This window comes from Carcharodon carcharias, chromosome 9 (genome assembly GCF_017639515.1).
Source record: "Carcharodon carcharias isolate sCarCar2 chromosome 9, sCarCar2.pri, whole genome shotgun sequence".
NCBI lineage: Eukaryota > Metazoa > Chordata > Chondrichthyes > Lamniformes > Lamnidae > Carcharodon > Carcharodon carcharias.
Genome location: NC_054475.1, coordinates 113,751,588 through 113,779,262, shown reverse-complemented (window position 1 = coordinate 113,779,262; position 27,675 = coordinate 113,751,588). Strand labels below are relative to the sequence as shown.

General features: G+C 41.9%; 1 protein-coding gene across 1 annotated transcript; it reads right to left on the bottom strand.

Moving 5' to 3' along the window:
- Positions 1-378: 378 nt before the first annotated feature.
- LOC121282265 (protocadherin-20-like) lies at positions 379-27,176 on the bottom strand. Its single transcript, XM_041195897.1, has 2 exons — positions 27,061-27,176; positions 379-2,990 (listed from the first exon to the last, which is right to left on the bottom strand). The coding sequence occupies exons 1-2, from the start codon at positions 27,109-27,111 to the stop codon at positions 408-410; spliced, it is 2,634 nt and encodes an 877-aa protein (XP_041051831.1). The 5' UTR covers positions 27,112-27,176; the 3' UTR covers positions 379-407.
- Between the last annotated feature and the right edge of the window lie 499 nt (positions 27,177-27,675).

Below are 27,675 nucleotides of genomic sequence, written 5' to 3'. Positions count from 1 at the left end.
TGGTAAGATATAAAGAAAATAAATGAGCACTGTGAGAAGTTTGTCCTTCTCAGGCTGTTTTCAGTCCATGGTGAAGCAAATTAGTTCCAATATTTCAGTAAACCAAGTTAATAGTTGGGGTTCTTGTGCTTAATTCCTTTGAAATATTTTATAAGTGAAACTATACAGGTGAAAGTATGCCGGCTGCCTCCATGTGTTCCTATTTTGCGTCAGATTTCTCAGTAGTATTTTTTTCAACATTGGTGGAGATTTTGTTACATAATGTTATAATGTTATAAATATATATATATCTATGAAAGATAAAAAAAAATGTTCTTGAAATGCAGTTTATTTTTAAGAATTCTACACAGCTATTCTTCATATGCTTATTGCAGTTTCTTCTGTGTTTTCTTCAACACGTTTAAGCTCTACAACTGTTCATCATTCCAGTCTTTTGTATAATAGTCAAGATTTATCTTTAATGGTATCTGGGCATCTATATAAAGTTCTTTTCTTTTGCTTTTCTTTTTCATGCTTAGCAGCATACAAAGAGCAACGGTAAAGAAAATAGCAGAGACAATGATCATTGTGATTGCAACGGGAATGATTGGAGGTGAACAGGGAATGTCTAATGTCTGTAATAATGGGCATGGATTTGGTTCAGTTTGCTCCACTTCTGTGAAAAGTGTTTGCCTGTGTACCAACTCTTCTAAGTAACTTCTATTACTCACAGTCTCGTTGACAAACAAATTGACCATTACGGTGGAGTGAAGCGGCTGTGGTTGCCCAATATCGCTGACTTTTACTAGTAGTTGATACAAACCATAGTCTTTGTGCAACAGTTTCTCCTGCAATGTAATATTTCCTGTTGCTGTATTGATTGCAAACACATGAGGGGCAGGACCATTTCTTCCAATAATATTATAAATCATGACAGCATTTATACCAGCATCGTGGTCGATAGCATAAATTTCAGCCACTGTGGCTCCTTGAGGTGTGGTTGGGGGCACAAGAAGCCACGATATATTTGATTGAGGAAGTAATACTGTTGGAGGATTATCATTTATATCTAGAACAAACACAGTTACTTTTGCTGTTGCAGAGAGGGATGGTTTCCCGCCATCTACAGCCTCAACCCAGAATACATGCATGGTATTTTTCTCTCTGTCTACCACAGAATTGCAGCGTAAGGTTCCTCTTGTGTTGTCCATTAAAAAATTACCACTACCATTTAGGATAGACACAGTAACATTTCCATTAGGCCCCACATCTAAATCTGTTACATTGATAACTCCAATTTCACCATGTCTCGGGAAGTTTTCTGGAATAAAGAATGTATAGTCATCAGTGAGGAAGGAGGGCACATTATCATTCTGGTCCAAGACATGAATGGTTACAATAGTACTCCTCTTTCTAGGAGGAACTCCATGATCAACAGCAGAAACAGTGAACCGGTACAGCTTCTCTTTTTCTCTGTCCAATGTAGTAGACACTGTTAAATTCCCTGTAAGCTGTTCAATTGAAAAGATGGGTAGAGCATCAGGTCCCAATTGGTAGACCACTTCCCCATTCTGACCGCTGTCTGCATCTGTTGCAGAAATCTTCAGTAAAAAAGCTCCGGGTACATTGTTTTCTTCAATGGAAGCTTCAAAAGAGCTTTGGTAAAATTGTGGAGTGTTGTCATTTTCATCAGTAATCTTGACATGTATTGTTAGTTCATGAAGAGTATGAGGATCTTCTCCCTTAATGACAATCTCATATTGGTTTTCAAACTCATGGTCTAAAAGCTGTGATGTGACAACCAAATGTTTATTTCTTGACCTTTCATAGGGCTTTAAATAGAAAGGCACATCGCCACTGATGTAGAGTGCCCCTTTTAGATAATGATCTGGGTCAGTTACCTCTAAGAGGGCAATTGGGGTGTTTTCAGGTGAAGTCTCCTTCAGATAAATCACACCATCTGCCTGGTTAGCTATATAGCTGATCTCCAACTTTGGACTATATTTGCTACTGTGAACAATAGACACTGTAAGTTGAACTATTGCTGGAACACAGCCTGGACCATTAGCTAAGATTGTGAGTTTATGTTCAGGAGGTGTCTCTGGACTTTTATTTCCAGAAAATGTGATAAGCCCAGTGGCACTATCTAAGGTAAATAACTTCTTGGATACATCCTGTACACGATTGCCATAAGAATAGGTGATCTCAGCATTAGGTCCTTGATCTGCATCCACAGCATGAAGCTGTGCAACCACACTGTTGGAGGACATATTTTCGGGGATCTGAACATTAAACTCTGATGCATTAAAAACAGGGCAGTTATCATTAATGTCTTGAATGTCAATCAGAAGTGTGGCGGTTCCAGATAAAGATGGTGTGCCACCATCCACAGCCACAATTTTCATCTCATACAAATCCTTTACCTCCCTATCTAGTGACTGCTGGATAACAATGGAGGGTGTTTCACCATTTTTCAAACTGAAAACATTTTGGCTATTTTCAAGATAGTAATTCTGAATGTTGTTAATCCCAGTATCATTGTCGGTAGCAAAATAGTCAATTCCAAATGACATGCCTGCAGTTGCATCCTCTGGAATAGAAAGTTTCATCACTTGTTCTGCAAAATACGGTGCATTATCATTGACATCGAGGATGACTATCTTAATCTTCACCATTTGCAGATACTGATCAGCACATAGAATAATCACATTGAATTCCTGGATACAAGGACCATCACGGAATTCAACTGGACATAAAGTTTCCCTGTCAATTCTCTGCTTAGTTGTATACAGCTCCCCACTCTCACTCTTGAGGATCACATAGTCCATTTCTTTCATGAATTTGTAAGCCAGTGAGTCACAATCAGTTTCTGATGGCAAAGATATATCACTGGCTATATTCCCAATAAAAACTCCTTCATCTTCATTCTCTTGCACTTTATATTCCAGTTCTGAGACCAGGTGACTATGTATCTTGTGGCAGAACATCATTAGAAGAACGTAGACAAGTTTCTGTGGAACAAAACATTTGTTAATTAATGTGATAATAATAAATGTTTCACTTGAATCTGCCACTATGGATTTCAAAAGAAACAAACACATTCTGCTCTTAAGTTTATACAGCTTTTTTTGGTTGTGAATTTTATATCGTTTAAGGGGAAGGAATTGAAACACTATTATTTAAAACACCCAGTATCGGCAATCAACACTCTGAGATGTGATATAGAATAGTTAAATGAAGAATAAGGTTTCCCTAGCAAGGTTGGACCTAAGCTGCGACCTTCAAAGAACACGCCCTCTTGCAACACCTTCTAAAACACTTGGTACCCTGAAAATACAAAAAGATGTCCATTGATCAGACAATGGCTGCATTGATGTGAAGAAGATGCTTAAGCTATAACAAGACCAAGATCTATCTCAGCAATAATAGGACTGGTGTCCTAGTGGAAAGAGTAAATAGGGAGGTGCCAAATGCTTTAAACTAGCAAGACCTGGCAAGGGATCGACAGGAAATTAAGCCAGCTTAAATAGAAACAAAACAGGAAAGGAAAGAATGGGGCATACTTTACCAACGAAGGACATAAATGGCCAGGGAATAAATAGAGTTATTGGATAAGAGTGTAAAAAGATAGTTAAAAAAAAGTGAGAGCAACTGTGATTAAGAATGTATTAGTTTGTCCGTACAGAAATGTGCACAGTGTTCATTGTGAAAAAGGAGAACTGGAGCAACAATTCATCTTGAGGAACCAGATATAGTAGCGTTTATTAAGGCACTAAAGACATGGATACAAAAAAATCAGGGCTGTGAAATTAAACATTGCAGGATATAACATATTTAGAAAGATGGAGAGGGAAAAAAGGGGAGGTGATGCTGCACTAACTACTGGAGATAAAATAATGATAGTGGAGAAAAGTGATACAGTTACCAGTAAGACAGAAATAGAAAACAAAAACAGAAATACCTGGAAAAACTCAGCAGGTTTGGCAGCATCGGCGGAGAAGAACAATGTTGACATTTCGAGTCCTCAAGATAGTTCTGTTGAAGGGTCATGAGGACTTGAAACGTCAACTTTGTTCTTCTCCGCCGATGCTGCCAGACCTGCTGAGTTTTTCCAGGTATTTCTGTTTTTGTTTTGGATTTCCAGCATCCGCAGTTTTTTGTTTTTATAGACAGAAATAGAATTCATGTAGATAGAAATAAGAGATAACAAAAAGAACTAATCACACTAATAGGGATGGTCTGCAGAGTGTCCAATGATGAAGGGAGCTGGAGGAAGAAATCTGGTAACCAAATTAGGGAAATGAGTAAAAAGCATAAGATAATAATCATAGGGGATTTCACCAACCTGACGTTGTTTGGCCAGTAGAGGTCTGTAACGGGGATAAGGGAATGGAGTTCCTACAAAGTGTGCAGGATTCCTTTCTAACCCCATCTATAAAAAGGGAGGATTCACTGCTGGATTTGGAAATGTGGAATGAAACTGAGCAGATAAGATAAGTTAAAGCAAGGGAAAACCTAGGCTTAGTAACCATAATATCATATGGTTTAGGAGAATGACACAAGCATGACAAACACCAGGGTAACAGATTGGAGAAAGACGATTTTGAGGAACTGAGAATGGAACTCTCGGGATAATAAAAATGGATGACAATATTAGCAAACAATGATGAAGAATAGCAATGGGAAACATTTAAAACAGTGCTCAACTGAGTCCAAGAAAAGCACATTCTGCTACAAAACAAGAACAAGCAACACAAATGAGGAGAATAACGACATAAGGGAAAAATCGAGGGTAGGAAAGAGGCAGATAAGAAGCTGGATTTTTAGCCACTGTTAGGGGTAGGTACAGAGGTGGGTGGGTATAGAATCTCACAGTGCCGGCCCATGTGCTGGTTCCCCAACTCCATCCTGACCCTGGGCAATTTTCTCGAAGGCAGGATTGTTTGCCAGGGCTACCCCCCAGCAATCAGTGGGTAGCCAATTGACCCACTTAAAGGCCACTTGTGGCAAAGAGCAAAACTAAAGGCCATGAATATAATATAGTCATGAAGAAATCAAAAAGGAAATTCAGCACAGCCTTCTTTAGCCAGAGAGTAAAGCGAATATGGAACTTGCTACAAGAGCGGCAAGTTAGAGTGAGTAATATAGATGCATTTAAAGGGAAACTAGATCAGCATATGAGGAAGAAGGGGATAGAGGGTGATACTGATGTAGTAAGTGGAGGAAGGATGGGAGAAGGCTTGAGTGTGGCACAAATGTTGGCATGGACAGGTTGGGCCTAATGTCCTGCTTGTGTGCTGTATTTTCTATGTAACCCTATGTAACCCATATTTCCTCAAACAAAAGTTGTCCAAAATCGAAAACTGTCTTCATGCTAAGAATGAACTTTGTTAATGGAAACAGGAGCCAAGCCAATGATATTTGTAATTATTTCCCTACAAATGCACTTAAAAATTGTCAGTTTGAATACTCTTCCCCTCCAGTATTGGCTCCTTTCTATTTATTCTGCATATAATAATGGCAATGACCATGGAGGTAAAACCGCTGCCATCAAGAACAATTTATACTTATATAGTGCTCATAGACGCTTCACAGGAGCGTTATAAAATAAAATATGACACTAAGCCACATAAGGAGATCTTCGGTCAGGGGACCAAAAACTTGGTCAAAAAGGTGGTTTTAAGGAGTGTCTAGAGGAAAGTGTATTAGAGAGATGAAGTGATTTCAGGGAGGGGATTCCAGAGCTTAGGGCCTAGGCAACAGTGATGGAATGATTAAAATAGAGGAAGCTCAAGAAGCCAGAATTAGGTGAATGCAGATATCTCAGTTGTAGAACCGGAGGAGTTTACAGAGACAGGGAGGCAATGGATGGATTTGAAAACAAGGATAGGAATTTAAAAAGTAGGAGCTAATGTAGGTCAGTGAGCACAGGGGTGACAGGTGAATGGGACTGGTCTAAGTTAAGACACCAGCTACCCTATGTTATTTAAATTATTATCTAATAGATTTGAGGGTTTTATGCTAGTTCATGCTAACTATTCCATACAGTAAAGCTCTAGGACTTGGCTCTATTTTAAATGTGCAGAATCTAATAGATATCAAATCTAATAGAGATCAAGTGCCTCCGAAAGGGCAGCTGGTGGGTGGAGTGTCTAGCATCTTCTTTCTGCCTTGCCACCTTGCCAGAGAGTGGGAAGATAGCATATGGCTTTCCTGCCCAGAGTCCAACTGAACCACTTAAGTGGGGCCTTTTCCCGCAGGGAGGTTCTCCACCACACGGGGAGATAGGGGGCCTTCCAGTGGGGCTCTGAGGGATGGCCCAACATTTTGGGCATGCTTTGGTCCACAGAAGGGACCCCTGCCTGCAATGGCTGCCCCCACAGCAATGGTGATGCCTGCCCTGACCGACCGCCACCTCTCACACATCCACTGATGCACCCTCTTCTTCCAGGTACAGATTCAGCAGTGGCCACTGTTCCTGGTGGTGCTGCTGAGGCTGCAGAGCTGCCAGTCTTCTGATTGGCTGGCATTCCTTAAGTAAGTGGCTGCCACTGACAAGATGTGGCCCTGGGCCGTACTGATAGCCAAAGCAAGTTCATCCACCACTTTTGGACCGGATGGTGGGACCCTGTCACCACCACTAAATCAGGCACGAATGTTTTCATTTGGTGACCTTTCAGCAGAACAGAAAAAAAGTTGGAGAGGTATAAAACAAAATGTCATTGTTAGTACATTGAAACGAGAATGACATCTGTGTGTCCTCAGGTGACTCAGTAGGCCAATCCTGGAGTCACAAGTCTTTGGACAGAGAGGGCAAGATTTGCCTTGAGGAAGTGGGTGTAGTTTCTACAGCCAGGGTTGAGATCTTTCTCCTTCCACTTTTGTTACTTCGCTGCAGCAGCATTTATGTAGCCAGTTTCCGACTATGTCGCAGTTTGTTGGATGTGACACAGCCAGGTGGCACGATTAGCGGCAAGTTGCTCCCATGCACTGATGTTAATTTGCCCCCTTTTCAATGTGGCCTTCAGTGTCCTTAAAACATTTTATTTGTCCTCTTTGAGATTGGGTGCTATCCTTAATTGTGAAGGGAGGATTTTCTTCAAAAGCCAATTATTCGGCACACAGATGCAGTGTCCAGACCAGCGAAGCTGATTACACATGATCTGGGTAGCAATGCTGGAGGAAGTGGCTTCAGTGTGGATGCTGGAGTTTGTTCGCCCATTCTCCAACTTGACTTTGAATGTCCTGCAGAGACATTGCTGGTGGAAATTCTCCAGCGCCCGCAGGAGTCTTTGGTAGGTCACCCAAGTCTTACTGCTGTTTGGAAGAGTGATGACGACAACAGCATTGCAGACTATAGCCTTTTTCCTCTTATGAAGATCCCTGTTGTCAAAGAACTTCCTTGAACCAAACATAGATTCAGGGAAGGGGTGGGGGTGGGGTGGGTGGCGGTGGAGGTGGGGGGAACAGAAAAGAACCAAAGGGAAGATTTGTGATAGAGTGGAAGGCAGTAAAGATTAAATACAAAGGCAGTGAGGAGGCAAGGCATCATCAATACCTGCTATCTAAAAAAAAATGTGGACACAGTCAATGATTTGTATTTGTTGATCTCAATGTTGAAAGCCTGTAAAGTACCTAATCAAAGGATGAAATGCTGTTCCTCAAGCTTACATTTGGAACAGATTAGAGGTCAAGGCAGAGAGGCCAGAGTGGGAGCGGAGTGAAGACTCAAAATGCTTTCCATCTGATTCTTCCCACATTCCCTGACCTCCCTTTCTCTGACTCTGTGCCCGCTTAAAACCTGTTCCATGTGTATTTTTTTTCTAGCACTGATGACCTAAAATTTGGGCTGAATTTTTCAAGGGAACTTTGAAATCCCGTCATTGGGGCCAAAAGTTTTTCTTTCACCTTTTTCCAGCTGGCGGTGGGACCCTGGGGTGGCATTTTGCCAGTGGTGCCCAATCAGAGGGCCGACAGCTCAGCAGCCATGCAGTGTCACTGCTGGTGGTAGCTTTGCTAATGTTGCATCACCATGGAAAGGGAGCCTTAACAGAGTTACACCCTCGAAGGGAAGTAAGTTTGGTTGGAAGCCAGGATGAAGAAGGCCCCCATGATTGCGGTGGGGGTGGGGGGGGGTGGGGTTGTCATGGCACGCTAGTAGTGTATTGACATGTGAGTGGCTATAATTGCCAGGGGCCATTTCCATGGTCTATGGAGTGCCCATCAAGGAGGCTCACCCACCCAGAATCTGCTGGGAGGCCATCACTCTCCCAAAGCAGGCAAAATGCCCACACTGTTGGAAAATGGACCTTAAATCACCACTTTTAATGGCCTAATTTGCTGCCCGATGGGTGGCCATGCCCCCAAGCTCCCCAGTGCTGGCAATGTCACAGACTCCCGTCCCCATGTCTCCTCCACTATGTTGACAGCCCCCCCAATATCCCTGTCCATCACTGATGCGCTGGAAAAATACAATCCATTAGCTCTGTTTCTTTCTTCATAGACCTTTCCAGCTCCTGTAGGTCTGCGGACCAGGCTAACCATCAACAACCCTCTAGAGCTATTCTCAAACTTGTGTTCAAATCTATTCATGGCCTTGCCCTTCCCTATCTCTGTCACCTTCTCTAGTACTGCAACCCTCCAAGAACTCTGCATTAATTTCCCAACAATGCTTTTGTACATCCCCCACTCCCTGCATTCCATCGTTGTACCTTCAGCCATCTGAGCTCTGGAATTCCTTTCCCTGCCATCTCTCTCTTCTCCTTTGAGACTTGCCTAAAATATAAATCTTTTACCAAGCTTTTAGTCAACCCTTCAAATATTTCTTTCTTTAGCTTGGCATGCATTTTCCTAATTTCTCTGTGAGGTGCCTTGGGGCATTTTTGCTGTGTTGAAATTGCTGTATCAATGCAAGTTGTTGTTTGACACAGTTCTGGTATTGCTTCCATTTTGAATTGGAGCATGCCAATGAGTTCTCCCCCAACATTGCAAAGTAACTGCTTCTCTGAGCAACAGACATGATTACTTGGTCAATGGCAGATTTGGAGCGCTGCACCTCTGACACAGTCTGATTGCGCCAGCGTTTCTTCTTTGTTCTTCGGTATCTTCCATTACATTTGGTAACAGGAGGCCACTGAATCAAATCCTTAAAACTTGAACTCAATTGCAATTGAACTGTTTGGAACAGCGTCTCCAGGACACGTTGAGTGCATTTTACGGAGCCCACAAGAGCGAGAAACAAGGTGTGCAGGGTGACTTCCTTAGGTGGGATGCGAAATCCCGATTTCCTGTTGATGAGTTGAGAGGCAGAGATAAAGTCAATGGTGTGTTTGGGGATGTTGAGCCTTATGCTGGTCAGTGGTGGGTTCATACTTGTAATACACTTGCATGCCATGATTACTCATTAGTGTAAAACTTTTTTCTGTTTACCTTCAAGATAGAGGCAGCGGAGCACGAGAATCTCATTGCACCCGGTTCATGCTTGTTTAAAGGTCATATATTCCAGTTGGTTTTATACAGTTGTGTCTAAGGTCAGTGGTTTTCCTTGTCTAACTCTATAGCACAAGGGAGGGAAGCAGGAGAATGGCAGTTTGCACGAAGGCTTGGGACCAGCATGAGTGAGTCGGTGATGAGGGGGTGGTCTTTGGAGTGGGGTTGGGGCATGGAAGAGTGGAAGAGGATAGGGGTGAACAGAGAATGGACTGAGGGGCACAGAGGAGTGAAATGGGAAGGGTCTGGTATCCTGAGTGTTGAGAACAGTCGGTCAAGGTAAGAAAATGAAGGGCCTAAAGGGCAGTGTCAGTACTGCCCACATGTGGGTCCATCTCAGGGTGTTGGCTGGCAGAGACCTTGCAGGGTTTTGAGTTCATTACAACATTTCAATTATCCCTGCTGAGAGTGATCTTGGACAATGTCCTTTACAATATACAGTAGGGAGGGCCAGCTGAGCCTGCAAGTTCAGCCATGTCCCACAGAGTGGTGAGTACAACACTGGACATTAAATGTGAACATTCCATAAAGAGTGAACAAAAAAACATAACATTATTTCTTCCATAATAAAGGAAATGTTCCTAACTCCTTTGTAACCATCAATGTGCGCCAACTATGAGGCATGCCAGTACATTTTGCTCTCTGACTAAGCCAGTCTTACCAAATAGCAATGATGCACACATGAATAAAGTGAAACCACTGTAATGTGATATGTTTACAAGTGAAATTTAATTTTGAAAAATTCTCCAAAGTCTTATGTTAATGGCAATGGCGTTGGACAGGAAAGTTTTGACCATCATGCAGAGCCTCCCTGTTTGACCAGGAGGCTCTTTTATAGCCCATCCATAGCCGTTGCACTGTCAGTTGATGGTGGGTTTCACCACTGAAAAGCCTTCCCCACCACAGAACACACATGTCTCCCATGCATGCCACTGGTGCTTTACATTTCAATTGTAATCACGTGGAAAATGGGAAAAAGCAAGAGAGCAGCAATAGCGCACACTTTTGGTTACACCATTGAGAATGGCACACTGTTGACAAAATCCCCTCCCTTTCCCTGTTGTAACTAATCATTAACACCTAGTTTCACTGGGTGTCTACTGAATGTTGGACCAACTTGCTATTCAGTTGCATTATTTCAGAAATGGAGAACAAAATACACTGGCATATAACTGAGTCGGCAATTTTGGACAGTGTGTTATTGGTGCAGGGACCAATGTGACTTCACTTGCCTCCCGAATTCTGGACTCTGCTTGCCCTGTTGACAACTGTAGATATTCACACACATGACACACCAGTTTCTATGTCTAAACAGGAGTTTTATTTACTATGCCTTTAAATGTTTGCATTCTCATGCTTCCAGCTTTCAGCTTAGTTTCTGTTTTACTGTAACAAAAGCTTGACTAATACCACACAACACAGTGAAGAGCCAACATACACACACAATCAAACACAAAACAATTGAACAATTGAATAATACACTAAGGTCTGCAAACATTCACACAAATATTAAATGTTCACCATTGCAAGGAATAATTAAAATAATGCTTTAAAAATCCCTAAAGCACATTTATTAATTCAGTGTATTCTTGGAATAAACAAGAATATATTGACCTGCATTACATCCACGATTGATACACAACAGTACTGAAAGGGTTAAAATATCAGAACTCCAAATGCAATCATTCATTTTGGCGAATGTAATATCAACTAAAACAATGACTGATTATGGTGTCTAAACTGATCAATCTCAAGTGAGAGGGTGCACCACTTGTCAGTGTGTGTTTATCATACCACAACATTTACTATGATATGTGGTACATGGAAATTTTAATTTACATCAACTAAGACTCATGCCTGTGGAAGCACTCCAGTATATAGAGGTAATATAATCAATGTCTTTCTGACATATTGAAAGCTCATGCTTGCTTTATTTTTCAACAGCACAGTGCTTCTATCATTTTTACACATTGGAATCATACAGGCTTTTAAACCATATAAAGTGTAGTCACTGATATATTTGGAGCAAAATTACCCAGTTCTCAATGGTTTCAATTTCATACTGAGCGTAAAAATTTGACATCTAATTCATGGGCTAGTTTTAACATTTCATAGGACATATTCTGAAATTGCGTTGTTTATTAAACTGTACATGTCAGGCTCCTCCTTGTTTGAAAGAATCCCCCAGGATAAAATATTTGTGTGATGAATTATTATAGTGGGACTGATTTTCCTCTGCTTGATTCCCTGTGAATGCTTGTTCTGGTGTGTCAGGCAGAGGAATATAGATTGGAGACTTGTCCTGCTGGACCTCCGACCATTTTGCATTTGACATGGAATTCATGGTTAGGGCATTCCCATCTAAGCTAGGCAAGAGTGTTTAAACAATATGATAATTAGTTGGAATTTGGTTGAAAAAGCTCCATGCATCATTTTCCTGATTTTCTGACTGATAAACAGCCAAAGAGAAGACAACAAACAACCGGGAGTCAGAATTTGCGACCAGCCATTTAAGATTGAAGGATCTGAAAAAGAGCTACCATTACATCTAGACAAATATTAATGGGCCAGCAAGGAGTACATAAACAGGGAAACTACCTGTCTTTTCTTTTTGAGAGTAATCAGAAAGCTGTAATGTAAGGGTCTGATATAGAAAGGGTTAATGTGGGACTGAGTACAGTACCACCGACACAGTGATGTAAGCGGATGCATGACCTGTACCTAGGGATCATTGTAGTGTTAAGCAGAGCCATGTGTAAAAGCAAGCATGGAGACAGCTCCTAGCTTAGACCTTTACTGTACCTATTGTATATAATTGCTAGTAGTTAATGCTTACCATTGAACTGCCTAAGACTACTCATACCTTAATAAGACCTACCAAACTACACCGAACACCTTACAACATGAAGGCAGTGGATGGAACAACTCAGAACCTCACAGAGACTATAGAGGAAAGTTAAAATCCTGGAATACTGAAGGAAAAATCAAAGAAGCATTCTGAGTTGAAGAAAAGCTCAAGAAGTGAGGAAATCATCAGAGAAAAGCTTCAAAGAAAGACTTGGAAGCTGAAGGCAGAAGCTAACGTTTCCACTGCAGCAGAAGGCACTACTGAATTCTGTGGAAGTCCAGCTTCAATATGCAGAGTGTGCAGAGTCAGCAGACCTATCAGAGGTGAGCCAAAAATTTAAAATTCCTGAACAATATAAGTCCCAAAACAAGTTAAATACTGCAGTGGCCAGAAATTGACCTTTAAATCATAGCATGAGAAACCCAATTCTTGAGCTCGCTTTGAACAAAGAAAAAAACAATGATTATTTAAAAATTAATTGCGACTGGGTAGGCAGTTTAAAAAACCCAGCAAAAGTTGGGATTTGACGCTTCCAAGACCTGAGAACATTGTGCTAAAGCGGGGGAGGTGCTAATTAGTCAACTGAGGCAGCCATTGTTGAAAAAATTTAAATGCTGAGATTGCAAACACTTTTGCTGCGGGAGCCCACAATAACTGGCAAGTGCAGAAAAAATATTTGTGAAGAAGCATACGACGATTTTCTGAAGCCTCTTAAAGCTCAACCTGCAATTTAACATTTTTAACCACAGGTCAGAAATACACTATTCCAGATCAATTTGGATTTATCCAAAGCCCAGATCAATCACAAAACTGGGGACTCTGATGAAAGAGATTCCTTAGATATGCCTCAGGTATGGATAAAAAGAGAGAAGCTGAACAAGTTAACACACTACTTTATTCAGTAGGGCCGATAGCAAACGGTATAATAGCTAGACAAGGAATCAACAAATCATCTGCAAAACTTGATAAAGTTTTAAAATCAGTCAACACTTATTTTGACCTCAGAAGTAACCAAATCATTTAAAGAGTTAAATTTAATAAATGTGTTCAGCATCCAGAAGAACTTGTCGACTCCTTTGTTAATGGAGTAGAGTACAGTACGGAGACCTGAAATTTGAGCTAACCAGGGGTTGAATAGTTGTACGTGTGGCGGATGGCACACTCTCAGACATGCTTTAAATGAAGGGGGATCTAACCCTTGAGAAAGCTATCCAGATTGTCAGGCAATCGAAATCCGTTTGCAGCACTGATCCATATAAAGAAGAAAAAACAATCATACAAAGTAAACCCCACTGTCCAGTTAATGAAACAGCACAGAAACAGGTGCAGTACAGGCCATGGGAAGCAATGCCCTAACCAACCAGTAGAGTGACCATGCCAACACTGTGGAGCAAAGCGCCCCCCACAGGCATGATCAATGTCCAGCAATTTCAGCTCAGTGCTTTCAATGTAACTGAACAGGACATCAGGAAGCTGTGCAAAGACAAAACATTAAAATGCATGGAAGATCCCAACAGGATTCATGAGGTTGAGACAGCACACCAAGAGGACATACAACAATGCTTCTTGGGTGAGGTCAAAGATCCTGGATTTTCATTTTGGAATTCATTTTGGCCATCTCACAAACTTTAAATTTGACATGGGAGCCAGTATTACAGTCCTATTGGATAAAGAACTGGCCATGACCAAAAGACACTTCACCTTATGGGATTCGGGGAATCTGATTTCTGGTCATAGGTATGATGCTGGAACCACTAAGATGTAGTGGCAATCAAATCTTCAAGCTGGCCTAACTCATCAATAACCAGTCTTTTTCTCTCTTGAGCAGAGATGCCTGTAGAGCCCTGAATCTCCTCAAAATGGCAGAAGATGTCAAGAAAACATGGTCATAAATTATACAGAACTGCAGGTTCCTGAGAGCTTCAACAAGAAAGATTCTCTTGGCTGGAACTTTAGCTCTGAATTGCCTTCTTTCTTTGCAGAGCAGGTTTGTCTACTTTTGTTCCAGGGGCCAGAAACTCCTCACTGGTCAGACCAGTCAACCACTCAGATGGTTATCACAACATCTCGAGTAGATGACAGTCAAGAAAAGAATCAGCAATGAAAAGGGCCTCAACCTCTGGCTCCGACGCCAGTTGGAGAGATAAACCCTTGGACCACAGAGCAGGCGCTGCAATTCCCAGCCAGCATGACAGCGCCACAACTGATACTGAAACCAAATAGCAGTCATCCATTGACAACAGCACACCACACAGTCAAACGCAAAGGTGAGCTTGCTACCAAGTCACACCTTCACAAAAGGAAGCATCATCTCCAATCCCAACGTGCATCACAGCGAGCTGCATGAAGGAAGAAGAGAAAAAACACTATAGAGACGAGCCTAGAGTTTGTCTGCCCAGTAAAGAGTGAAGTAAACCAACCACCATCTATCACTACAATTGGGGATTCAACAAAGAATGATTCAATGCCAAAAATTGTAAAAGGAGGATGAAAAGACACCCAGGTGCCAGAACATTCTCCAATTAAACAAAGTTTACCTGCAGCGACAGAGCTTACCAATTCTCCGACAGTAGTGAGAACAAGATATGGGAGGGTTATAAGGCCTCCAGACCACCTGAACCTATGAACTCAGAGATCTCAGGAGTTGGGAGGGAGATGAGGTTGTAGAAATGATGTAATACATGGGGTAAATTGGGATAACATGTAAATACATTGGATAAAGACTTTTAGGAAGGTGTAGTATAAGGGTCCAACCCATAAAAGGTTAACATAGGACTGAATATAGTACCACTCGCACAGTGATGTAAGAGAACATATGACCCACACTTGGGGTCAGTGTATTGTTGCACAGAGCCTTGTGCAGAAGCAAGCATGGAGACAGCTCCTAGCTTAGACCTTTACTGTGCCTATGTATATAGTTTCTAGTAGTTAATGCCTACTGTTGGACTACCTAAGACTATGAATACCTTAGTAAGACCTACAAAATTATGCCCAGCACCTTACAATAAAGGCCTTTAAGCTGGTAGCAGCTAAGACTTTGCAGGCCTTTGCCTCCCTGTCTGAGCTACCTGCCCATTCCAGTTGTGAGTTGTGCTCCCAGGCTATACAAATTAACAGATCCAAGGTCAAAGAAATACTTTCAGTTAATGGCATCTAATCATCTTTCTTTAAAGCCCAAAAGTGCTTAACTTACAGTGAGTTCCATTGAAGTATTTCCAGCAGGGCATCTAGCAGTCACTTTGTTCAAAATGGCAGCCATTTTGCACAAACAGCAATGGGATGAATGACTATTTAACCTGTTTGATGGTGATAGCTAAGGGAAGAATTTTGACCAAGGTATCAGGAGAACATTTTGCTCTTCTTTGAATGGTGTCATGAGAACTTTAACATCTCTAAATCATAGGAATGAACAAGTAGGGAAATCCTGCCTGTATTTGATAAAATTTATCAAAATAGCTAGAATTCAAATGGAACCTGTCTGGCCTCATCAAAATTCAGAACGGAGAACTGCAAATGGTTTGACTGTGGGATAGTTGTGAATGTCTGAACTCAGGAAGCAACAATTGTTTTCCAACCATTTATTTGAAATGTTAATATATTTAGATTGACAGAGAGTGACATTTTCTCTGAACGCGAAACTATTAGAGGAATCCATTATAAGGGGGTCAAGCCCTGTCTAGAGGAAATACATGAAGAAAATAACAATTTCTGGACATGAACACCTCACTTTACAAGGAAAACACGCTCTCTTGAAAAGCAATGGCCCTAACATGGATTTCCATTGTGTAAAACATTACTCAGCCTATTAGGCACTTTACAGCCTTCTGGATTTAAAATTGAGTTCAACAACTTCGGACCATGAACTCTCCCCTTCAACTTTAATCCCTTTTAATCCATTTTTAAATTGTTTTTAAAATCTTACTTTTAAGTTTTATTTTCATTTATTTATCTATTTACATTTATTTATTCATTTTTTTATCCTCCCTGCCTCCACATGGCCATCTGTCACTTATTTCTATGTAGTGCTTCCACAGAGCGCTGACCCTTGTTCTGCCATTAACACATTCTGCTTTTAACTTAATGTCACTATCAACACATTCTTTAGTCTTTAACACTATCATTAACACTCCCTTTGCCTTGTGTCCATTTCGTCTTTGCCAATCTCTCCTTAGCTCCCTCCTATGCCTGAACTTCTATCTTGCTCCACCCTCTTTTAAACAGTATACCATCCATCATATTTCTACTTCTCTTTAGCTCTGAAGAACTCATTCAGACTCAAAATGTTAACTCTGTTTGTCTCACCACAGATACCTGAGATAGACAGGCTTGGGGAGGGGGCTCAAAGGCAAAAGGAACTGGGTAGGGACTGGGCAGGGGCGCAGAAACGAACTGGGGGCAGGCCTTCTGGTGGGAACAGGAGCCCATTAACGAGACAACCCCCCCCCCCATCCACCTTGCCTGCCACTAACCCATGCTGTGAGAACTGCTGTGCTGGACATTTGGTGTGGACCTCTCTTGCCACTGGTTAAACCCCAGCAGCAACAGGATGAGGCCCACGAGTGACCATTGAAAGATTGGCGGCAGGCACAAACGTATGGCAATTTATGTGTCCACCTGCCTGCAAACCCTCCACCAGGGAACCATAACATCTACAGGGGCTGGGACAAGGACAGGGAAAGGTTATTTAGCCCCTCATGTCTGGTCCACTGTCTAATGAGATTATGGCTAAGCTGTGACTGAACTCCGTTTACTTTCCTTTGTCCTATGTCCCTTAATACTTTTGATGAACAAAATCTGTCAATCTCAGGTTTAAATTAACAATTGCCTTTTGCAGGAGAGAGTACCAAAACTTTACCACCTTTTGTGCATAGGAGAGTTTCCTAATTTTATTCCTGAAAGTTCTGGCTCTAATTTTTCATCTATGCTACTTAATAAGTTCCCCAACCAATGGAAATCTTTTCTCTTTAGTTACTCTACCTTGTTCCCATAAATGACTTGGAAACTTCAATCAAATTACCCCCTAACCTTTTAAGTTCTGGGGGGACAATTGTTGTTTGCGCAATCTCTCCTCATAATTTAATCATTGGGGCCCAGATGTCATTTGAGTGAATCTACAGCGCACTCCCTTCAAGGCTAATATATCCCTCCTAAGGTGTGATATCTAAAATTGTTCACAGTACTCCAGGCGTGATCTAACCTGAGTTTTGTATTGCTGAAGCATGACTTCTACCCAGTTGTATTCTCTTAGATACAAAGGCCAGACTTTCATTAATCTTTTTGATTATTTGCTGTACATGATCGTGACATTTTCATGATCCTCAATTCTCTTTAGACCCTCACTGTTTCTAGCTTTACATTATTTAGAAAGATCCAAAGTGGCTGATCTCACATTTCCCTAAATTGAAATGCATTTATCACAATTTTGCATATTTACTTAATCTATCAACATCCCTTCATAATTTTACACTTTCATCGACACTGCTTACAATGCACACAGTTTGCTGAACGCTTCCATTCAATCTGTCAGTATGACCCTGATTTTCTAGGTACCTCCCTGATTTGATGCCTTTGGAATCATGGCCCTAGTGAGGGAGAACTCCTATTGTGTGTTGCAAAGAGAAGCATTAAGGGTATAATCATTTATTTTTGTAAGTGGCAAACTGCCTTTTGTTTAAGGAGCAAAAAGAGCCAGCAGCTATTGCATCAGTTTTGTCACAAGTCATGTGAGACTGCAGCTTTCTGTCTATAAATTGAGATAACATTAAAATTACTCTGGAGCGTTTAGGTAAAGCACGATTTTGAAACAACCTGCGATTGCTCTGAATTGCCAATTGTGCATTCCACCTCCCTTTACTCTACCATGGGTAACCATGGTATTCTGGAATTTTCTCCTTAAATCTCTCCACCACTCCAACAACCTATTTTCATTTAAGCTACCCCTTAAAACCCAAGGGCCATATTAAACACTGTAGGCGGGATCCCCACACCCCAGAGTGAATGTGGGTGGAGAACCTCCGATTGGCTGGATCGTCCTGTTTTAAGTCTTGGGACAAAGATCTTTTAATTATTATGAATTGTGACTTTTGTCTCTCTCCAGGGTTAAGGTTTTTACTCACTTTATAATGTTCCTTCAAGTCTAATCCAGCTCAGAGAGCTGTCAGCCACTATAGTAGCAGTAGCACCACCAGGAGCAGTGGTCACTGCCAGTACAGCAGCTAAGCCATTCAGTGATGGACCCAGATCTCCAGGTAAGTTTAGGACCTTGGGCTGGTGTGTGGTGAGGGAAATGGGTGTGGGGGTTATCTTGGACAGGGTGGGGGGAAGGGTAGACGCAGGGAGGAAAAACTGTAGAGGGTCGCCTCCGATTGGCACTAGGCACCTGGAAGGGAGACAGCTCGTTTCCCTGACCAACAGTCCACTGGATCAAAGCTCCAGGCTGTACATTAAGCACAGACCTCTCCTGTCACCCATTAAATCTGAGTGGGTGGACATCCCACTTGAGGCGTCCTCCACTTCTCGTAAAATCATGCCGGGGTGGGAGCCGTCAGGCTGGTGGTGGGCATGTCACTGTTGGCACGATGCCCTATTTTAATGGTCACCCCACCTGCTTTCCTGTCTGTGGGTGGTCAGCAGCCCCATGTTTCAGGACATTTCTACTTATATCTGCTTTTGGTTCATCCTCCATTTTTGTCTGATTATGCCTCTGTGAAAAGCCCTGGAATGATTTTCTACTTAAAAGGCTCTATATAAATGCAAGTTACTTTGCTTGTCTATCATCTGCAGTGCCATTGTTCAAAATGTAATTGCTGGACTTTTATCTTAGTCCCTAATAAACATGTAGCAGACTGAAAGTGAGTAGCACATCACGAATGTTGTCATTTCAATTTCCTCTGTTTACTGTGCCAGGGGATTGAATCTGAATAGTTCAAGGGCTCTGAGAAGTTTGATAGATGTCCAAATGAATTTTATGGATTAGACTTAAAGGAACATTGTGAAATGAGTAAAAACCTTAATCCATTCATTTAGTTTTAGCTTCGATTTTTTTGGCCAAATTCCAACAGGTGTGTCTATACTGCCTTCACAGTGAAAATGCTCAGGGAACATTTAAAAATGGTTTGAAGACACAGGATGTAGTGATTCCTACAATCCATCACTGCTTTAATTGTGTATAGTGTTAGCACAGAAAGTCATTTCCGGCTCTTCTCCAAGAAAATACAATCACGAACCAACTTTTTCCAAAGAGTACCCCATAAATGATTGGATGTACAGCTTTGCCAATATTTGTGACTTGGCCAATGATTTATTGCTTTGGTATTATGAATGATTCAAGGGATAGAAGGAGGAGAGAAAGAGAGAGAGACATTAGCTGTCATTCTTCTTCCCTTTGAATTGTTCCCATTAAAACAATCAGATACAATTATTACAAAGCTGTGTTGGCAACTTGCATTCAAAACACCCCAGCCCAGGTTTTATGGTAGTAATGATGATGAAACTGTCAGCATTTGTCATCATGACTCCCCTGAAACAAACAGTCACTCCTGGAGCAGAATCATCCCAGATTCACACTAAGTGCGGTAGCGGGCGGGGAAAACAATGTCTTACCCATTGGCAGCAATGGCAGCTTCTCACGTCGTATCATCTCAAACCCACCGCATTAATTATGCATTCCTGGGAAACACGCTGTTTCAATGGCGGGCGGGCTCTCATTCGTCCGCCACATCATCACCTCGCCACGTCATCACACCGAGTGCAATATATAAAATGCAGTTGCATGCATCCATCTCAGTGCTGCCAGCCCACGACTGCTGCACAGAAGACACGATGGCCCCAAAAGGCAAAAGACTGCAGCACGTCGATTTAGTGACGCATCCCTCGAGTCCCTTTTGAATGCCTTGGAGGTCCTCTGTGATGTTCTCTGCCCTGCTTCTGGCCGCAGGAGGGGCAGTGGCATCACCAATTCAGCATGGGAGGTGGTGGCAGCGGTGGTCAGTGCCAATTCCCTGCAAACGAGGACAGCCACCCAGTGCCACCACAAGATGAAAGGTCTCATCCATTCTGCCAGGGTAGCTCACTCTTCTCATCACTCTTAATTCACAAAATCACAAGCCCACCACACATCCACAGGGATCTCATACCTCAAGGGACATCACCACTAACTCCCACATACACCCTCACATCTCCATCTGGCTCATATCCTCTTGTGCTTGCGTCCTCATCCCATCCAGTCTCTGCTCAAACATTCCATGCAGTGCCACATGTCCTGCTCACACTCTCTCCATCTGTTTTCATGCAGGAGAAGCCTGCTCACTGCAGCAGGAAAAGGTCCCAGACCAGGCGTGGAGTGGCTTACATTAGGCCCCTCACTCACTTTGAAGAGTGTGGCATTGTGCTGACTGGTGAGGACATGGACTGTGTCTGCAGTAACGATGAGGTCAACGGCGAACACCCTCATGAGGATCCTGCACCACATCATCCCTCTCTCAATGCAATTATGAGTGCTCTCTCTCCTGCTTTTGACTCTGCTGCCATGCACTAATTATCTCCGCTTTGGTTCACAGGGAGCTCTGCCAAGCAACTGACACTCTCAGCCAGCCAGTCCCTCAACCCCATCCAGGTCCTCATCTCCAGACAAGAGGACACGTCCTCCATTGCAGAGCTGGAACAAAGCAGCCTGGAAGACCCATTTCAGCACTTACCCACACCCTGCACCAGCGCAGAGACACACACCCCAGTAGGACCTAGATCTAGAGCAGGCTCGGGTTCACAATTTGGCGGTCACTGCAGGGACACCTTTCCGCAACAGGAGGAGGGAGGCCCAGACAAGCTCCCTGGCACTCGGAGGATTGCTGGAGAAGAGGCATCAGTGAGGTCCAAGTCAGATGACAAACCTCTGGATTTGGCCTTCCAACTCACCCTCGAGGGTCAGCAGAAGGCGTGGGAACCTTTGGCAGAGCTGTTGAAAGCCCTCAATAGAGTGGCTTGAAAATCGGAGGAGTGCGTCCGCCTGTTCTCTGATGAAGTGGTACCCACATGTGCATATGACAGACTCCATAAGAAAGATGGTGGATGCCATCAGGCACCCGGAGGGAGGAGGAATGACAGCTGGACATTACTGCTGGGCTCCAACAGTTTCTGCTTCTCAATATCCACTGTGTAAAGCAAGGCCCTGGTGCTAAGTCCCAATTTCTGCACGTCACACTTGTTAGGATGTGTTCTGCACCGGCGTGCAATCACGCCGACGTGGGTGGACGATCCAGTGGGGGTCGGGGTGGTGGGGGGTGGGGGGGGGTGGAATGATTATGGCTGGCCTTATAATGATATGCAAATATATGACAATGAGGTTCCCAATGTCCAATGATGAGAAATGAGGCCTGCCATTGATGACCTGAGCAGACAATTACAAACTAGTTTCAAAACATTGTGAAACTGATTTCTGGCCTCTTTACCAAATTGTCCACTCAGGCTGCTAAGCATGCCTGTGACTGGCAGGCATGAAAAGTTCTGCCCCTGGAGTCTGCACACATACAGTTAAATGCAGAAAGCCAGAAGTTGCTGTCAGTGATTCTAAACTTCTCCTGCGCTGTTGATGTCTCCCAGACTAGAATCAATTAGAAATCACTGATCTGACAAGAGCTTGCCCTTTTATGCTATTAGTGTCATTGTAAAAGGTCTTGAAAATGTTATGGTTTGTTGAATGGGGCGTAACTGGATTTTTAATGGTATAATTAATTCATAATTAGTGCTGATAAATCTCTCTGGCCTTGAAAACTAATTTTATATTTGTGGAATGTAAACTGTCTCCATTATGATAAAAATAATTCCCTAAATTTTTTAAATAATGGTTTTTTTAAAATGTTTGTTTATGATATTTCAGTTCCAATCATTTATTTTACTCTGTAAAATTATATTAAAAAAGTGGAGGATATTCAGGGCAAATGGAAGATACTTCCTTGTTTGCTGTCAGTGAGAATACTTTGGTGTGATTGGTTTCTTTTCCTGCTTGATGACATCTCTGTTATTGGTTATCTGCAGATCCCCTTGACTTGGCACTAGATTTAAACTAAAGTCAGAGAGGGAGAAATCCAAGCTATAGAGACCACTAAATATTTGTGGGCAGCTTTCAGGTCAGTGACAAGCACAGTCAATTCACCTATGGACTCAAAATTTTTAATATTGTTGTCTTTTTTTGGTACAATGCAGTTTTTTTCTGTTTTGAACTTCACGCTTGTTATTAACTAGACAACCCATGACTTGCACAAAAATTTCCAGAGTGCACAAGTGTCTTGTAGATTAGTCAACAATAATTTGCTGTTGACTTGTGTATTTGCTAACAGAAAGCATTATGAATGGGACATCTTAAAATGTAAACAACAGTATCCCTGCTTGGACAGTTGTCAATCTATTCATAACATCCTAAGGTTTTTCTGTGTATCTGTGCTAGTTTTAGCGTTGGCACACTGTGGAACAGAAGTTTTGGGCAGTATTCCTTTTTGTAGTTTTCAACGGCAGCAACAATGGAGTAGGGCCTTTAAACGGACTGGAAACAGGAAACTTAACTTTTCCATATCCTTTTGTTCACTGATGCTGAAGATTAGTTTACTGACCATATGTTAAGCATAAACCAGGATGTTAAGAATTGCCCAGATGCTGAGTACAAGCGAAACTCTGCTGGCAAGGATGGTTGGTCATTAATAGAACCTCTCTGATTTTCCTTTCATTTAAATAAATCGAAGTAAAAATCAATGTGTTCTCCAGGGGGTGTGTGGCTCCATCAAATTTCCACCCAGGTAATGCTTGACGTCCAGTTGGTAAAGATCATAAACCTAACCATCATCTGCCTCAATAAAAAGGGTGGAAAATTGTTGGTTACATTTTTTTGATAATCTTCTGTCGTTTATCAAGGCTTTGATAATGAGCTTTCAAAGAAAGTTGCACTAGTTTCCATTGGAGGAAAGAAAAATGACCAGGTAGGATATAGATCATCACTGAAGTTAATTCGCTAATCTAGCTACTAAACGTTTGAGCAAAATATCTGTTAACCTGGAATTTTCTGTAACTTAGACACTACCTGGCTAACTATTATGTTAGGGTCAGGAGAAAGCTATTGGTAGCTGTAGGTTATATTGGATGATAAATGCTCAGACAACCAACTATCATCAAGCTCTTCCACAATCTCCTATACTCTGCTCGTTAGCATGATTAAATAGTTGAGCCATGCTCAGTTTGGGGCACTTTGAAGAACTGATGAGTAAACAGTCTACTCCTCTTAAATCAATTCAGTCCATTTGAATTACCTGATCAGTCAATTTTTTGAGCACTAAATTCTTGCTTTACTATGTTTTCTGCTGGGATAATTTTTGTTGTGCAAGAAGCAAATTATCTATGTGAGACCATGTTTCTTTTCTCCCTCTGGAAAATTACAAATCGCAACATTTTGGATATTAAAGTAAGTCCCTTGCAAGTACAAGGAAGGTCAGAAATCACCACTAAATGAAATGTCATTCTTAATACAAATTTGCAAAGGAAAAAATAATGCACACAATGTTTAAAACTGATTTGATTGTTGCCCTTTGATTTCAAATCCATTTTGATTACACACGTTCCAACAGAATGCCTCTATAGATTGAATTTACAATCTATTAAAAGCCATGTCACTGAATTAGAATGTACAAACTCCCTGAGGAAGAGATGAAGAGGGTTGAAAGGAGGCTCACGTGGAACATAAACACCATTATGGGCTGGGGGGGCCAAATGATTGGTTAGCGTGCTAAGAAATTCTGAGAAAATTTACTACATTTAATTTCTGCCAATTTCCCATCCTCTGATGTGAATAGTTAAGGGGTTGCTAAGGTACTTCAGAGAGGTAAAATGAAATATTGCAGAGCTTCTGGTTGGCTAGGTTTCTGCTTGGTAAGGCCAACAAAATCCAATTGAATAAAATTATCCAGTGGAAAACTGAATGGATTAACATTTCCACTTGTCACGATTAAATAAACAAAAATTGACAGATTAATGCCCAGCTTTCTGAAATTGGAAATAAAACAAACACATACACCAGGGCCGAGATTATTCTGAGGTGGCAAGGGTCTTACAACCTGGGCTAAAATTGAGGGGGCAACCCTCCTTCATGGGTTCCAGGACCTGAGGATCCATTTTACAGGCAGCAGCCAAATAAGTATGGCAGCCTGCCCCCTGAAGCTGCCGGCCCATCATTGTGAGTAGTGGCCACTGCTGAGGCCACGTCTGGAGGAAGAACACACAGCACTGGTCGTGCGCCCTCACAGCCAGGTCAGTGGGATCTGGGAGTGCTGTGGCCAAGCAGGCTCCAGTGAGGGGTGGGGGTCTCGTTAGCACTGTGGGCATTATTGGTGGGGGGGCTGCTTGGTGGGCAAAAGAGTGCCCTAAAAGGAGGGACCACTCTCTGCCCTAGAGCGAGTTGGGAGATCACCAGGATTCAATTAGCAGTCACCTCACATGGCGGAGGGACCACCAGTGAAAATACCAGTGAAGGAGAGGAGAGGCCCTCAATTAACCAAGTATGTGACCCAATTTAGCACTGGCCATTTGCCACCTTCCTCGCCACTGGCAAAATGGCATGTTCATGGAAGGCATTGGTTTCCCAAGCTATTTTTCCAGCCTTCCTTCCTCTGACCTCGTCCTTGCAGGTCCTGTAAAATCCTGGCCCAGGAGTCTATTAGAATAAAGGCTGGGATTTTCTGGCCCTGCCAAGGGCGAGGTGGCGCCCCCAGCCAGAAATTCATTGACTTGCGGCAGGACTGGAAGATCGCGGCGGTGGGCAGGTGCGGAAAATCCCGCCCAAAGTCTAAGAAAATTCAGTGATCTGAGAGACTAACCATGTTCCTTTCTACACAGATGCTGTTGAGTATTTATAGAATTTCCTGTTTTTACATTAGGAATCTTGTTTCCTAATTTAAGACAAAGATCACCATCCTCACCAGGGGATTCACTCACCAACCAAAGGGTAATGGAGAAGAAAATAAACATTGGAGCATGAATAACCATTTAGAAGCAATTTGGTTTTCATTTCTCAGCATCTATCTTCTGAGGGACATCATGCTGGGCTTTAGTTGCACAGGTGTTTAGCCTTGACATTCTGGGTGCCAGTGCTGAGAGACATGCATTACCCTAGGTAGCCATAGTCTGGTGGGATCCGATCCTGCTGAGTTTCCATTCTGGTTAATTTTCACCCAAAATTCTACCCATAAGAAGAATTGGACAATCTGCTTACCTAGCCCATTGGGGTGGGTGGTGTGAGAGGAAATTGCACCAGTTCAGAGCTTGTCATTACCCAGGACTGAGAAGAGCTATATCAGAAGGATTGGCAGTTGAGGTTGGGACTGTTCAGGTCTGTATGGCTCCACTCCAAACAACTGAGCTGTCATGGAAGTTTTAGGAGTGGTTTTAAGTGACCTACAAATCATCCTCTTGATTGCCTAGGCTCTGATGGCAGGGAAAATTAAAAGCTTTGAATAGAAATGGGCTTTATCCCTATTCCTACAACATTTTTTACTGCTATCATGAGATAAGATGGGAAACTTTGGTCATAATTCATTTTCATGATTAATCATGGTTTATTTTAAATGGCAGTAGGAAATAATTTTCAAAGACATAATAGCTGTGAATTAACTTTATATATGGTGCAGCAAAAGCAAAATACTGCTGATGCCTGACCTGCTGAGTGTTTCCTGTATTTCTTGTTTTTATATATTATAAATAGCGAAACTACATCACTGGAAAGCTTGCAGGTAAATGTTTTTTTGGCAAAGGAGTGTTTTATAACTGGGTTTCATTGTATATTAATAATATGAATTAAATATTTACAGTATAGAACTCTCAATGAAACAAATAACAATTCAACATGAAAAAATTAGTAATAAATTAAAACATTGAAAAATCTTTATGGGTCAAAATTAACAATGGATATAATCTAGCAGTTAAGAGGCAGGAAACAAATAATAAGTCTGTGGAGAAATGTCTATAGACACTGAGCACTTGCTCTGACTGCCAGCTGGTCGTATGGACCCTATGTTGCCAGATAAGAATGTTTGTTTATATAGTGTTAGCTAACCGCTTTGATTCCAGTCACCAATTTTGTACCTCTTATTCTCACACATTTTGTTGTATTTAGGATGCTGCTCTTTGCAAAAGCTTAGAACTCAATACTAGTGATGCAGTTAGGAAAAATTAACAGCCACATTACACAAAATATATGCAGATTTTATTTCATTCTGAGTTGACTAATCAAATGAGAGGGCTAATCATTCTGGTCAGTTGGTATAATTTACTGGACTTCACCAAATTCTACATTGACAAGTACTTCAGCAACATTTGTTCACAGTTTTATGATGGGTAACAAGCAGAATGCAGACATTAATGTTGTAAATAACAGATATAGTATGCTTACATTTATTCTTTAGGCTTTTCTAAAGTACCCCCTGCAGGCATTTGAGATGTAAAAAAGCAAGGTGACAATAGATCAGTTTTACACAACATCCATAGTGCCCATTTTTCATTGTGAAACACATTGTGTAAACATAAATGAAATAAATAATGTTGAATATGTTGTGGAAGAAATACAGTGAAACAAACATCTTAAGTAGTGATAATCTTAAGTAAAAAATTGGTGTCCCTTTGTAACGGGCTTTCTGAACGCTCTCACACTTCTCAAAGTGGACAGAAAGAGATATCAGCAGACAAATAAAAAGATAAACAGAAACAATTACCTGAAGCACTGATCCTGTGCAATCCAGACAGAAGATACTTTTAAGATCCATAGTTTCAAGTAATAGAATTTACTCTGAACATAAGGAACAGTGTGCTTGCTTCAGCAGTCCCTGAAAATGTCAATGCTGCAGTGTAGCAGAAATTCATGCTTTTAATGCCAGCAGCTGTAGGTGGGGCTACGAGCTTTTTAGCATTTTTGTTTTTAATGTAAGCCACATAATCCAGGAAATTGGCAGGTATAGCTCCTTTTTCCAGTTTGCCTGCAATTTTATTATTCATACACAAACTTTGCAAACTTCACTGATAGGTCGAACATCATTTGAGCATGAGAAGTTTGTGTGGAAACCAATGTGGTGCCGCAAATCACTTAAACCTTTGGGTATTACTACAACATATCAGAAAGGTTTTAGTTCACCAAATAATTTTTGTCAAAAAATAATTTGGGCCCTGTAATTATTGGCAGAATTTTCCCGTTGGCATGCGGGGGCAGGCCCCACATGTCCGCGCGTAAAATGTCGCACGGTGACGTCAGGCAAGCGTCCCAATGACACCGTGCGCCACTGCAATATTTCGCTGGGCGGGCACGAGATGATACCCACTGCGCACCTGCCATT